The following is a 13,693-nucleotide window of genomic DNA, read 5'->3' as shown; positions in this document are numbered from 1 at the left end:
ACTCTTGCCATTGCTGCAGCTTCCTGATGTGATGGATCAGTCCCCTAATGATGGAGGGGACACTGCTGCCCTTTAAATCCTGAGGCAGAGGACAAAGAGGACAAGCTCTCAAATCTGGCAGCTCTGTGGAAATACCTTACACAAAACAAGGGGATTTTGTGTCCAATTGCAGACTATTTTGGCAATGGAGCAGTGGCACAAGCAAGCCACTTTTGCTGACCTTTTAGGTCTGTGGCTTCTGATATACAAATGGGTGTTTTGGAGCACTGGCTCACCCTGAAGAGAGAGGGATGGGCCAACCCATCCTCGTCCCAATGGGTTTCAATAACTAGAAAAGGCTGAAAAGCAGAGGAAGATGAGGAAGTCCAGCAAATCCCACCCTGCCTCCTTGCCTCCCTCTTTCCCTCTCTGCCTTTTTCTTTGTCCTGTGTCTTCAGAAGTCTCTCAGTATGGGGATTTCACCTCTTGGTTACTGTGTAGCTCTTAGGCATATTCTCAAGCATGCCTACGCTGCCCAGCAAGTCTGGTGAGAGGTGGCAACACACTGTCACAGCAGCAAAAGTAAGGAAAAGAAGAAAGCACCAAATTATTTGTGAGCCCCTGCATTTGTCCTTTGCCTGCTCACAGCAGCACTGTCACTGGTGTCACAGCCTGCAGAACAAAGCCGTGTCACTTAATTCAGCGACATGAACGGCCAGGAGAGTTTATTTTCCTTCAGTTCCTAAAAGCATTTCAGAATCGCCAGTTCCTTTGATTTCTGCATGGTAATATAGCACTCCTCTGTAAGTTTTCCCACAGCAGTTTGCACTCCAACTGGCAGTGCATGCAGGATCTTGGTCCAATTTTCATATGGCTCTTCCTGCCTCTCGCTGTTGACATAAAGCCCTTCTCAGAAGAGCTGAAGCCAGATCCCCTGCTAGTGAAAATTCCCATTGTTCCTCTGTTTCCAGCAAAGCTTTGCTGTCTTACACCAGCTCAGAGCCTGGCCTGTGTCATTCTGCAAGAAGTTCCCATCTCGAGGTCCCCTTGGCAGATAAAAGCTCCCTTTCCCTTCGCCATCCCCTTCCCCTTCAGCCTTTGGGAGGGTCACACACGACATTTGGGCGAAGCACACTGTGCCCATTGAGATCTAGGCATGCTGCGGACACGCAGCACGGAGGCCTGCCTCCCTCTGCCACTGCCTCCCCCCATGGTCTTGGTCAAGTCTCCACCATTGCTGTTCCCTCCTTGCTCCTGGTCACAAACCAGCACATTCCCTGTGCCCACAGGGCCAATGTAGTGCCGTAAGCCTCTAACTGTAAATCTGCCTGAAACCCTCGGGAGCACAATGCCGTAGAAACGCAGCGTTATTGCAATGGCCACTGCTTTTCTCACGAGGCAACTAAAAGCTGAAGAAGGAGCTACTTTCTAGAAGGCGCTCTCCATATGAGTAAGCGCCGAACCACGCAGTGCACTTCGACAGATGGGTATATACGGATACACGGGGGAGAGAGCAGCGACAGCGACTGCGCGTGAAGCTTTTAGCAACCACCTGCACAGCACCTCTGAGCCCCAGAGCTGTCACGGTCTCAGTGAAGGGGATGTCAGTGCCTCCCATACCCGAGAGCACCCAGGCTTGCCGCACGCTCTCCGGGGGCTGATTTGTCAGTGTCTCCTCCTTGCAGAGCGAGGAACTTGGGAGGGAGTGACATTTTAATTCCAGTCATGAAATCCCCTTGGCCCTGCTCCAATATCCTAGGAATTCCTATCAGAAAGGCAAATGGCTTTTGGGAAGAAAAACAAAAAGATCAGAGCCTATGACTCGGGAGGGAAATACGCGACCTTGTTGTGCCTCCGTTTCTCTATTCGCCTAACGGGAATAACACTATTTCCTCACACTCCTCTATTTATCCAGGTTTGCGGAGTATTGTGGGAGCCGCTAGGTAAGTGTCGTATGCTGGTTGCTATTGCGGAGCTGAAAACTGTGTTGTAACGACATTGCTCCTTATGGTGTCTTTCAACTGAGATCCTCACCATAATTCCTACAGACAGTGCCAGATGTATTCATTTTTTTTAATTGCCAGTGACTTTCCCTACACCACGCTGGTAACTTTGTAAGAGCGGAGTTCTCCTTCCTCAGACCTCTCCCTGCTCTTGCACCAGCAGAAGGGAGGACAAGGGGACGTGGATCCCGATGGGGGGACAGGGTTGGGGTGGCCATGCAGCCTGTGGGGCACTGGCTGGCGAGGCTCGGGGTCAGGGGAGGCCGAGGGGTGCTGTGCGGATGCCTCAGGGGTCTGGGGATCCCCTCACAGCCATGGCTGTGGGGGCCGGCCCCAAGCCCTGCTCCCCTCGAGGGCAGGTGGGTGCCTGAGGGCTCCTGAGGAGCCCGGGGCCAGGCGGGCCACGTGCAGGGCGGGAGATCAGCGACCTCCCGTGTCCCCCCGCCCTGAGGAACCCCCGGGCTCGGTGTTCGGTCTCGGTTATCGGGCTCGGAGCCCCCCCACCCCCCTGAGGCTCTGCCCGCCCGAGGCCGGGGGCGGCGGCGGGGCGGCGACTTTGGGCTCCGGGGGCCGCTGCTGCATATTCATGACGTGATGTCAGAGGGGGAGCCCAGCGCGCCGCGGCCGCCCGGCACCGCCATTTCCTGGCCGAGGAGGCGGCGGCGGCGGAGGGACGGGCTCGGCCCAGGAGCCGCCGAGCGGCTGCGCGCCGGCAGGGGGAGACCGCCCGGCACCGGGACCGGCGCCCGCACCCGCACCGCTCCGCTGCTCGCCGCCGGAAAGAAGTTGGAGATTCCCCGCAGCCTCCCGGGGCAGCCCGGCGGAGCCGAGGAGCCGGGGGACGATGGTGGTGCGGGAGCGATGGAGCTGAAGCGGGGCATGGCTCTGCCGCGCCTCCTCTTGCTGGGACTCTGGGCTGCGGCGCTCCGGGACGGCGCCGCCGCGGCAGGTGAGGCGCTGGCGGCCCTCCGGGGACGGGGGGGCTCGGGGCGGGCTACAGGTGGCCGCGGGGCTCGGCGGCCCCCGGCTGCGGAGGCCGGGCAGAGCCGGGAGCCGCACCTCCGGGAGCCCCGGGTGCGGGGCAGCGGCGAGGCTCGGTGCCCTGCCCGCACACGGCGGCAGCGATCCGGTCAGCCCGGGGGAAAGCCGGGCACGGTGCGTTCCCCAGCCGCGTTTCCGAGCCGCCGTTTCCCAAGTTTGAGCCCCCCGGGAGGCTGCGGAGGCCGGGCAGCCTGCAGCGGGCGGCCAGGCCGGCGTCGGAAGGAGCCCGAGGAGCAGCAAGGCTTCCCGCAGCTCCCTCCGTCCCCGCTCCAGAAATAACTTCACGGGACCGCGCTTCTGCGCCCGGCGCTCGAAACGTTCCGAGGTGGCAGGAGCGAAAAGGCAAAACAAAGCGATCCGCTGCGTACCGCGACAAGCAAGCGGCGCGCTCTGCTGCTGTCCCTTCTGTCCGACAAGGGGCTGACCAGAAGGGCGATGTAACTGTATTTCCGAGCAGCCAGCTGTACGTCTCGGCTCCTGCGGCTGCTCCAGGTAGGCTTGGGGGAACCTATTTGGGCGAGATTGTGCCTTGTGCTGGCGAGAACGTTATCGGATGAGAAATCGTGAGTGGGAGTGGAAGGAGGAAAAGGTGGAAATTAAAATCAGTGTTGACCTCCTATGAGCCTTTTCCAGATACCTGCAGGAAGGGACGCTGCAGCTAAAGCTGAATTTTGTCAAAAACTGGTGAATTTATTAAAAAAAACCACCTGATTTGTATTTCTTCCCTTCAGTTGATCTTGATAGAAGGCTTATATTAGGCAACGTGGAGAATTACAACTTAGGCTGAACACTCCTGCTGTATATTAATTTCCTCCAGCATTAATTTGTATGGGAACTGAAACCATAAAAGGTCTCTAATGACACTTCATTGTTTAATTTGTGGCTAACTCTTCAGCAGAGCAGTCTGAGGAAAGCCAAGTAGTTTGCCTTTCCATTAAGGCACCTGTAATGAGAGTGTCTGTCAATTTACGTGTGCCTTTAGCAACCTGGCTGCATTAGTTTTCTGTAATACTGAGAGCTGCTGTGAAGCTTTCATGTTTTGTTCCAATATTGTGAGTGGTGGAAGGGAGGATGCTTTCTGGCACGCACTGGGACGTGTAATTTGTGTTACAGATGAGTTAAGTAATGCAAGATTAGATCATCCTCACCCAAGGTGATTAAATCCTTAGCCCAGCAAACCAGCTGCAGCAACTAACCTAAAACGATCGCCTTACCAGTTTTGCTGTGCCTTTTGTCAATGTGCTGAATTAACAGCAGCAGGCAGACAGGCGGAAATACCGATTGCTGGACACCAGCTGGGAACAGGCTGGGGGATCTCGTTAGAAAGAGGCACGAAGTCCTTCTGCCGGTGTTCGGGATTGCTCCCGGGCTGCTGGTGGCGGCGGGAGCTGCTGCCCCCGCGGGAGGGTGGCGTGTTGGCGAGGGGGAAGTGGGACACGGGGCGTCTCCGTGTCTGGTCACTGCTCAGGCTGTAACAGAGCGCGAGAGCAACAGGGCTGCTTACTTGGCGCTCTGGATTTCACACGTGATGTTGTGTAGGGTAGCAAGGCGTCCTGTAGCTGACCGGCCAGTGACCGGGGCGAAGCTGGAATGCACAGTGGTGATCTGTGGCTGCACCAGAGCAGTGGAGTGATGGAATTGGGGTTTTTGTTTTGTTTTGTTTTGTTTTTGTGTGTGTTTTTCCCTGAAGTATGCGGAAGCCACTGCTAGGGCTTAATATTGAGCTGGGCAAAACCTGTTCTGGTCTGTCAGTCCTGTGCCACTGCGTAGGAAATGGCCACTCTCCCTAACAAAACTAGGTTTACATTTATATTCCACGTTCCTGCTTTCCCACGGTCTCCTTTGATCCTCCGGTTCCTCCTTTATTTGCTGTCTTTCTAAAATGCGCTTATACAGCTGGCTTCCGTGTTTTCTCATGGTAACACATTCCATAGATTCACTTCTGCTTGAGGGAAACACTCCCCATCCACCCACACGTACAGCAATGCTCCGGGCCAGATTCCGATCGCATCTGTGGCAGTGTGGACCTGAGCAGCTCCCTTGGTGCTGGTCCTGCTGCTTTGGGGTCCTGCTGCTTCGGAGTCGCGGCTCCGTGGCTTTGAGCGCGGCGTGGTCCTTCGGCTGGACCCAGGGAGGCTCGCTGGAGTGCACGCCCACATCACGCGACAGAAATCTCTGCTCCTCGGCGAGGTGCTGTAGAACAGGCTTTGCTTTCACAGGTTCTGTAAATTGCAGGGAAGCTTTCTGTAATGCAGAGGAACCGTGTACGCTGAATAACATGGCATAATTGATTCTTTCTCGTGTCCCAGCTCTTTACAAATGCATACAATGGAGCAAGTGCGATGATTTCTTAGCGGTGCGGGAGCACCGTAGCTGAAATGCAAGAGGGAGGTGTGGTACCACGTTGAGAACATGGTCAGCATGGCCGGATCATGGCGAATCTCCCAGCCTTTGTGGTGGGCTCTGCCCGGGCACTGCTCTGCAGAAGCTCACCCCGCTGCTACGTGAGCGATCACGGAGTTGAGAAAAGCCCCGCGTGCAGACTGAGCTGCCACCACTCTGCAGCTATTGCGATTTCAGTGCCTGCCTGTGATTATTGCTTAGCAGGCACAGGCAGACAGAGGCGAGGCCCACAGACCTCTCTGCAGCGCGTGCCGGTAGGGTATGTAATTCCAGACCACCGACTTGGAGTAATTTGCTGTACTCCAACCCCCCTTCTTCTGGGGGTGGGGCGGAGTAGTATTTTTCTTTTAGGTATGAAATTTACAGGATCTCCAATCAAATTAAAGGTGTCCCAGGGTCAACCCGTCAAACTAAATTGCAGCCTCGAGGGAATGGAAGATCCCGAGATGTTGTGGATCAAGGACGGAGCAGTGGTGCAAAGCGTAGACCAGGTGTACATTCCAGTAGATGAAGAGCACTGGATCGGCTTCCTCAGGTACAACAGATGCGGAGAAGGAAGAATATCATGGAATCTATTGCACAATTTTCTGCTGTCAGCTATAGCTATGTAACTGCGGTGACCTCTTCGTGGCAGGGTCCTCAGGTCTGCAGTTCAGTGTGTGGCAAGGGCATAACTGAGAGCAGAACTGAAGCCACTGAGGGCTGAGATGATGCACTAGAGCCGTATTGGTTTTCTGACTACCCTGGTGACAGGTGCTTTGCTAACACTTGTGATGCTTGAGACATGACTGCAAGGTGAAAGGATGTGTTCTTGCCGTGTTTGTTCATCTTGCTCTGCTGTGCAGCAGGAAGACTAAGGTCTGATGTGTAGGTTTTCTCTCTCGTACTCATTCTGCTCTTTTTCTCTCTTGAGCTGTCAGTCTGCCTGAGGGATGAGGCTTGCTAATTGAAATGAGACTCCCAGGACTCCGTCCCCTTCCTTTCTTTGTGAAGGAGCATTTGGCACCTGAACCATCCCCAAATTATTTTGCAGAAACTTTCCCTATACATTTACGCCAAGTGATATGAAGCCTGCCCTGCTCAGAGGCTCACAAATTCCCTTCTGCAAAGCAGCTCTCTCTGCCCTTACTGCAGCAGAAGGTGGATGTCGGTGAGTTCTGGAAGTAGCAGGCTAAACAAGACCCAAGGTTCTCCTCCGGCTCTTTATCTATGCATAAAAGGAGCTTGTACAAGCAAGCGTGCCGTCGCTGTGAGGGCTCAAAACCGTTGACTGGCTGAGAATCACTCTTCTGTGAGCTCAGGCTTCATCTCCTCTTAGGTCTCTTGGCTTGCCGTTGCATGGAGTCTCCTATTCTAGCAACTAGAAGTCTCTGTGATAGAGCCTGTCTGTAATAAATGTTCTGGTAGGAAAAAAATCGGTGCCTAGCAAAACTGTTGCATAATGTTATGTTGTGGAAACAGTTTGTCTTGAATCTATATCATTTACTTCTCCCTTTTCTGCTTTGCCACTGTCAGTCTTCTCACATCTTGTTTTTCTCCACTGAGAACTTCCTGCAGCCCCAGGGCTAAGTTAGGGTGCTAAATCCAGATGTGTCCATATTTCTCTCCTTTTTCCTTTCTCCTACTAAAGTGATCATTTCTACCACCCGCTGTGTGACTCTCCACTGCAATCGCTGTTTCAGAACATGCGGCTGGATGGGCAGGACAGCTGATTCCTGTTGAAGGTACAGCTCTGAAAATCAGGCTGTAGCGGGACCATTTTGTGCATTTCAGCAAATGCTCTCCCTGTTCAGTCTTCCATCTGAGAAATTCCTCCCCTTCCCCAAGATGGACTGCTAGCATTAGAAAAGCCAGCATCAAATCTGCTGTGCATCCTGGGGGGGGGGGGGCAATTAGCATTTGTACATTGATGGGCACTCAGAGTCACACTGGTGCCTTTGGTAGCTGAGAACTTGTAGCTTTGGTCCCAAATTCTGCCCTTATTCACCTCATGCTCTTAGAGACACTTGACGTACCGCAGATACCCAGTGGTGGAATGAGGAAGAGAATTTCTCTGCTGAACTGCTCAGTCCCTGTGACTGCTTTCCCTTGCTTGAATGCATCTTCTCAGGAGAGTTGTTGCTGAGCAAGGGAGGATGTAGAACGGGTAGAATGGTTTGTGGTGTGAGGCCCTGTGCTGGACGCCAGCATAACCCCTTTGAAATCACCAACCGAAAGGCCCAAGTAGTTTTGTGGTGTGAAATGCTCTTAGGATAAGAATAACACTAAGCACAGTTGAAATGAGAGGGGACCTCTTCTGACCCATTTATTCCCATATGAGGCAGTCCTATCACCTAACCAAAGCAAAACATTCAGGCTCGTTGGAAGCATGTGATTTGGAGTTTCCCACTAGCTCGGGCGCTGTAGGCTAAGATGCCGCTCTTGAAGACCAGCTAGAGTCACAATTCAGAGTCAAGGAGATGAGCAACCCCTTCCTACTCTCAAAGGACAAATTACGGGTTTCCTGCGAGCACATTTTGGAGGAAGGCTGTCTGCTCTGCTGAGGATTCTTTCCATCCACCCTAGAGAGGAGCCTCCTTTCTCCACTGCTTTGCCGCGTGCTTTGTGCTGGCTGGCTTTGCCTTCCTCCCTAGGGCTGGCGGCATTTCAGTGGGTGTTGTCCGTGCATCTGGTTTGTCAAATGCTGGAGGGTCCTTTGGGGCACAAACATGCTTTATCCACGTAAAATATCGATATGGCTTTTGACTTTTTTCAGCTTGAAATCCGTCGAGCGGACAGATTCTGGGAAGTACTGGTGCCAGGTTGAGAACGGGGGGAAGAAGGAAGAATCACAGCAAGTGTGGCTCATAGTGGAAGGTAAGGAGTAGTAGTAGTGCTGGTTTCCTTTCAGGGTTGACCCACCAATATACCGTAGGTGGAAGTGAGGTGGAAGTGACAGGCCTCTTAGCTCTGAATCATTCCTGATAACTGCAGTGAGATCACTATAGGGCAGATAAGAAATGATAGGAGAGTAGCTTCAAGGAAAGGAGCTGTCAGTGTGTTAGCCTTCTGGATTTATTTTGGCACATTGCGAAGCAAGTGAAAGATTGTTTCATAGAATGGCTTGGGTTAGAGTGGACCTTAAAGATCATCTACCTCCGATCCCCCTGCCATAGGCAGGGATGCCACCCACTAGACCAGGTTGGCTAAGGCCCCATCCAACCTGGCCTTGAACACCAACAGGGATGGGGCATCCACAGCTTCTCTGGGCAACACTTTCATGCACACACATTTCCTTCCAGCCCCTCAATCCACTGTTGCTTTGATCTTTAAACAATTCATACAATTACGGGACGGTTTAGGTTGAAAGGGATCCATGAGAATCATCTCGTACAACCCTCTTCTCAAGGCAGGGCCACAGCTGTTTCTATGTATCGGTCAAACAATTCTTTGAGGGCAAAGTACAGCTTTAGCCTGATTTTGAGAGTTTCAGTAGAAGTGTTATACATCAGTGCCTCACAGCCATGACTGTTCATGTTGCACTGTTTTGCCTAGTCTTGTCTGATAAAGAGGAAGTTGTAGGTGATTGTCCAAAAGTTACCCAAGGCAGAGTGGATTGATGGCTTCTCATTGCCTCTAGTTTCATTTCCCTTGACCCATGATCATTTTAGATCTTCAGAAGCTGGTAGTACTGGGATAGTGTAATATTTGGTGAGACAGTTGAGAGGGACGGTGTATTTGCAGCAAGAGCTGGATTTTTGGATGTAATTGGTAATATTTTGGGCCAGAGCTGAATTGGTGCTCTTGAAGAGGGGACATGGGTTGTGTGTCTCAGGAGGTGGTGTGGTTTGGGTGACATTTTTACAGCACAGGTCTCACTCATCCAGAGCCATGGAAATATTTGTAGCAGTCCTCGTGGGAGGAGGAATGCTTACCTTCTGTCTTCCGTGAGTTCCAGGGTTTCATCCACCTAAAATTTCAGGTGCGGTTTCATCTGGAGAACACTGTTTACAGCGTAAAATTTTCTTTTGTGCAGGTTTCTATTTTTATTCCAATTACCATGGCCCCCTCCAGAGGTGGCTGCATTTGCGTGTTGGGTGCATTAGAAGTGATTGGGTAGCTCAGTGTGCTAAGCAATCTCAAAAACAAAGGAGCCCTTCTGGGTAGTGCAGGCAAAAAATAACAAAGTCACAAAAAACAGTTGCAGCTAGATAAGGGGGAGTTCTGAAAATGAAGGCCAAGGCTTACAACAGAACCATAAGTTAAAAATGTAACTGGTCATTTTAAGAGAAAAGCAAGTATGACAGAAGATAGTTAAACCTGAACTGAGCGTGTAGTCATGTGAGATGGGACTCAGTGGGGAAAAAATAAAAATTAACAAGTAGTGATAAGGGGTGGATTAAAAAAAAAGCTATCAGCAGTTAGCGTAAGAAAACTAGGGAATGCAAAAGCCTATCAGTCCCACCAGCACTGTTATCTCTGTATGTATTTCTTCCCTGGGCATACCAGCTTTGTCTAGAAGTTATTTGCTGTTTTTATAGCAATTGTTCTCTTTGGCTGAGAGGGGATGTTTGCCTTCGTCTCCTGCAGCCCTTGGTAGGTGTTGACACCCTTCAAGTATACCGTACAACACAAGCATAGGCTATTGGTATCTAACTCAAAGTGAGCTAAGCAGAATTTGTATCGATGGTATTTGAACTGTGCCTGTGATACCACTAAAATGTTTGATCTTATGAAAAACTCCTCAGAATTTACGAAGAAAAAAAAAAGACTTTGAAACTATTTCTGGTTTAGAAACTAGATTCTGGCCTTACCAAGAACATGATAGTGTTCGATGCCTGGAGATGTAATCCAAGAGGCACGCTGCAGAGTGGGACCATCTGAAAATGAAGATTATCTCTCTTACAGAACTTTGTCTGAAATTACACCCCTGGCTGTGGGGCTGGCCCCTGGGGCTGCTGGCCCTTGTTGTGGCTACAGAGTCAGCACACCAGCCCAACCCACATGGACATGCCTCCTTAATGCTGTCTGAAAACTGAGCTGTAGAAAAAGGCCGTCCCTGTGGGAATGATATGGAAGAGGGCTTGGAACAGGGAATACACAGGCTCATTTCCCTATTTTGCCTCTGCTTTCCTGGCTGTTGGCAGCTCACTGCTTCCATGGTGCATCTGTGAGGTGTGGGTGCTGGCACTTGCCTCTTGCACCAGGAACTAGGAGGGTAAACGTGCCACAGACTGCAAGGTGTCCAGGTAACATCCTGACGGGGTAGTGCAAGTTCCTGAGCTGGATGAGTCAGCTGCACACCCTGAACTACAAGAGTTTTTAATTGTGGTCTTGTCTGATCTGGTTAGTTGCTCCTAAAGTGAGAAAACCTGCTGAGCTGGGCAGGATCCTCCTGAAAGGTTACCTCGGGTACCATGGCAAAGGGACAGCAGGCAGGGATCCAGCTCACGGGTAGAAGAGACGCTGGTATTTTCCCCTTGGGCCTTCCTTAGAAAAGGAGGTCAAAGCAGGTGGAGGTGTCACAGCTGGTATTTGGAAAGTTTGTTCACTTTTACTGTTTAAGTAGGACTGCAATAAAAAAATAAAGCAAAGCATGTAAGCAGAAACCAGCAATGAATCATGATGGATATACCTGTCCTGAGCGTTAGCCTTTGTACGGATAGGCGCTGTCATTCCTGGGTGACCTATTTCTAGACCTATGTTAGCTTTTTTTCATTTACCTGCCACTCTAAAGGGACAAGTGGCAAGGAGGAGAGGAGGGCACAGATAAACTGCCACCTAAAAAATGCAAACAGTGGCCTCAGTAAAAGACTGAGGACACCACTTCCAGTCAGAGTGCAGGGGGAATGTCAAGCATTAGGCTCCTAAATCCATGTTTCGGCACCAACGTTAATTGCCTGCTTTTGGAGGTGCTCAGCATGTGCCATGGCAGCTGGAGCCACTCGGGCCTGTCGTCTCCGTGGCCAAGGACAGACAGTGTGCCTGAAGCATGTGAATGCCCAGTATCGCTGGTTCCTCTTTCTGTGAAGTGGTAAATCAGCAGTTTTCCAAACATTTTCTTCAGCTGAGGTTATCTTATTTCTTGTTTTGGTGTAGACAGTCATTGGCAGCTGTGCTTGAGTTTAAAAGGAGCCCAGCATTTCTTCAGGCCTTGGTTCCTCCAGCAGTTACCAGAAGTGGGTGTCAACTGGTCTGCACGGTCAGCACTGATACTGACGGCTGCTGAAACTTTGTGCAACTAGGTGGGAGCACTGAAATCACCAGAGGCTTGGCATTGCCTGTAAGAGAAACCACACGTTTTGATGTGCTGAGCTCCATTAACTCTTACCAGTTGAGAGAAGACCTGAGGTAGCAGCACTGCAGCTCCCTGTGGGTCTGATCCAAGGCCTGTTGCACCAAACAGGAATTTTGCCACTGCAGCAAACAGATACTTATTGAGAGAGCTGTGTCCGTATTAGCTCTGTAACAAATTACCCCTAATTTCAGGGCAGCCTGGTTCTCTCGGTGCTGAGCATGCTGGGCAGCTGCTCCATTCAATTAGATTATGCAGAGAGAGTGTAAGTGATCCCTGCCTCTCACCAGGGGAATTCTTTCCTCATTCATGGGTTTGTCACAGCAGCTAGTTCAGCGTGTTTACAAAGTTCAGTTTTTAATGCGTGGCAAGAAGTACCTGCAGCTGGGTTAGGTGTCCTTTAAAAGTGGTGGCAGACACAGCTACAGATACTGACTGCTTCCTCTTTAAACTCCAATTTCTCAACTGAAAAGTTGAGCAAATTCTGCTGTTAAAGGCTACTTTATATGGGAGTTTTGAAGGAGACACAGTGAAAGAGTCTTTTCGAAGGCATTTTAGGAAGAAAGCACTCTGTTCTCACTGACTTGTAGTGGGAGTGTGTGGTCATTCACATCCCAAGGTAATCTGGTTTATTTTGTGAAGGGCTTGGACAGAGTCAGATTAGGTATAGGGGCAGGACAGATGGGTGTCCAGTGTTGGGCACTGGTATTAGTGGTAACAAACAGAGACAGGAGGAGCCTCTCAAGTTATTATCACTTGTCTGTTGCTTTTCTAGGTGTACCCTACTTTACTGTGGAACCTGAGGATGTATCCGTGTCCCCTAATGCCCCATTTCATATGGCCTGTGCTGCTGTTGGTCCCCCTGAACCAGTGACAATTGTCTGGTGGATGGGAGACTCTAGAGTGGGGCTTCCAGACATCTCCCCCTCCATCCTAAATGTGTCAGGTAAGGCTACTGCCAATGCAGGGGATCACTTTGAGCATCAGAAGCGTGGAGAGGGAGAGCTCTCTTCTGCTCATGCCTAGTGACACTGGGTAGCCACATAGTGTGGGAACAGTCTTTGACTGCACCTTGAAAGCACAGACTGTCATACATGATCACGTATGAAGGCAGATCATCTCAAGGGATGCTTATAGCCCAGTGTATTTTTTTGCTGGCTTGAGGCATGCAGGCTTTGCAGAGCTTGGGTGGGGCTGGCACCGTGGTAAAGATGCTACTGGACAGGTGATGCATTGGGTCCCTCTTTTGTTATTCTACCTCATGGGGCGTGTTTATGGCTTTAGTAAATGACTCTCTTGGTGACTTTTGGCTTAGAAACCTAAAAGCATTTGCATGTAACAGATGCCACCTCCTGCCCCCATGCACAGCCACATCCCACACTGCTTTCTGCTCTCCTCCCCTGCTCTGGTCTTGTAGACTTGCTGGATGCTCTTATCACTAAAACCTGACCACCTCATGTAATTGTTTGACGCTTCTAGGCCGTTTGTATTGGTGCTAAAGTGGGCTGGTTGATATCCTCAGAGACTGAGGTTTGCCCCAGAGTGGGTGCTAGCACATGATGGTAAGACTGCCTTCCCCCCCGCATCAGCTGGAGACCTCAGGAGGCAGTAGGTATTTGGGCCTCTCCTCAGCCTGCTTTCAGGGAAGGATGACATACACCTACCGGGAACTGACTGTAGCTATTCCTGTTGTTACCTTGTAAAGGTAACTTAATTCTAGTTACTTCTCCAACACCTTTGTGATATTTCTTCTCTTTGCTGCTATTATTCTCAGCGGCTGTGAGTCAAACTCGAACTAGCTAGGTTTTACGACTCAGATTCATCTCTGGGGCCTCTTCCTCAGTGTTAATACAGTTACACCCAGGGGGAGTTTCTCTCTGTAAATCTCTGGCCATCCTTCAAGCTATCCAATTCTATTAAGCCTTCCCTTTAAACCTAATTTGTATGTAAATCAAAACTTGGTTTGTGATTTGCGATGGTTTTATCATCTGCT

General features: G+C 50.8%; 1 protein-coding gene across 4 annotated transcripts in view; it reads left to right on the top strand.

The window, feature by feature from the left end:
* The first annotated feature begins 2,557 nt into the window (after nt 1-2,557).
* Nucleotides 2,558-13,693, top strand: part of TYRO3 (TYRO3 protein tyrosine kinase) — a 40,540-nt gene continuing 29,404 nt past the window's right edge. The window contains exons 1-4 of one of the 4 annotated variants that reach the window (XM_048065123.2): nt 2,558-2,931; nt 5,778-5,961; nt 8,182-8,282; nt 12,476-12,646. In XM_048065123.2, coding sequence (XP_047921080.1) covers nt 2,577-2,931; nt 5,778-5,961; nt 8,182-8,282; nt 12,476-12,646 — 811 coding nt within the window. In that variant the 5' untranslated portion in view covers nt 2,558-2,576. The other 3 variants (XM_048065125.2, XM_066997807.1, XM_048065126.2) reach the window with 3 other exon arrangements.

The sequence above is a fragment of the Anser cygnoides genome, chromosome 5 (genome assembly GCF_040182565.1).
Source record: "Anser cygnoides isolate HZ-2024a breed goose chromosome 5, Taihu_goose_T2T_genome, whole genome shotgun sequence".
Taxonomy (NCBI): Eukaryota; Metazoa; Chordata; class Aves; order Anseriformes; family Anatidae; genus Anser; species Anser cygnoides.
This window is presented reverse-complemented; position numbering and strand designations above follow the sequence as displayed.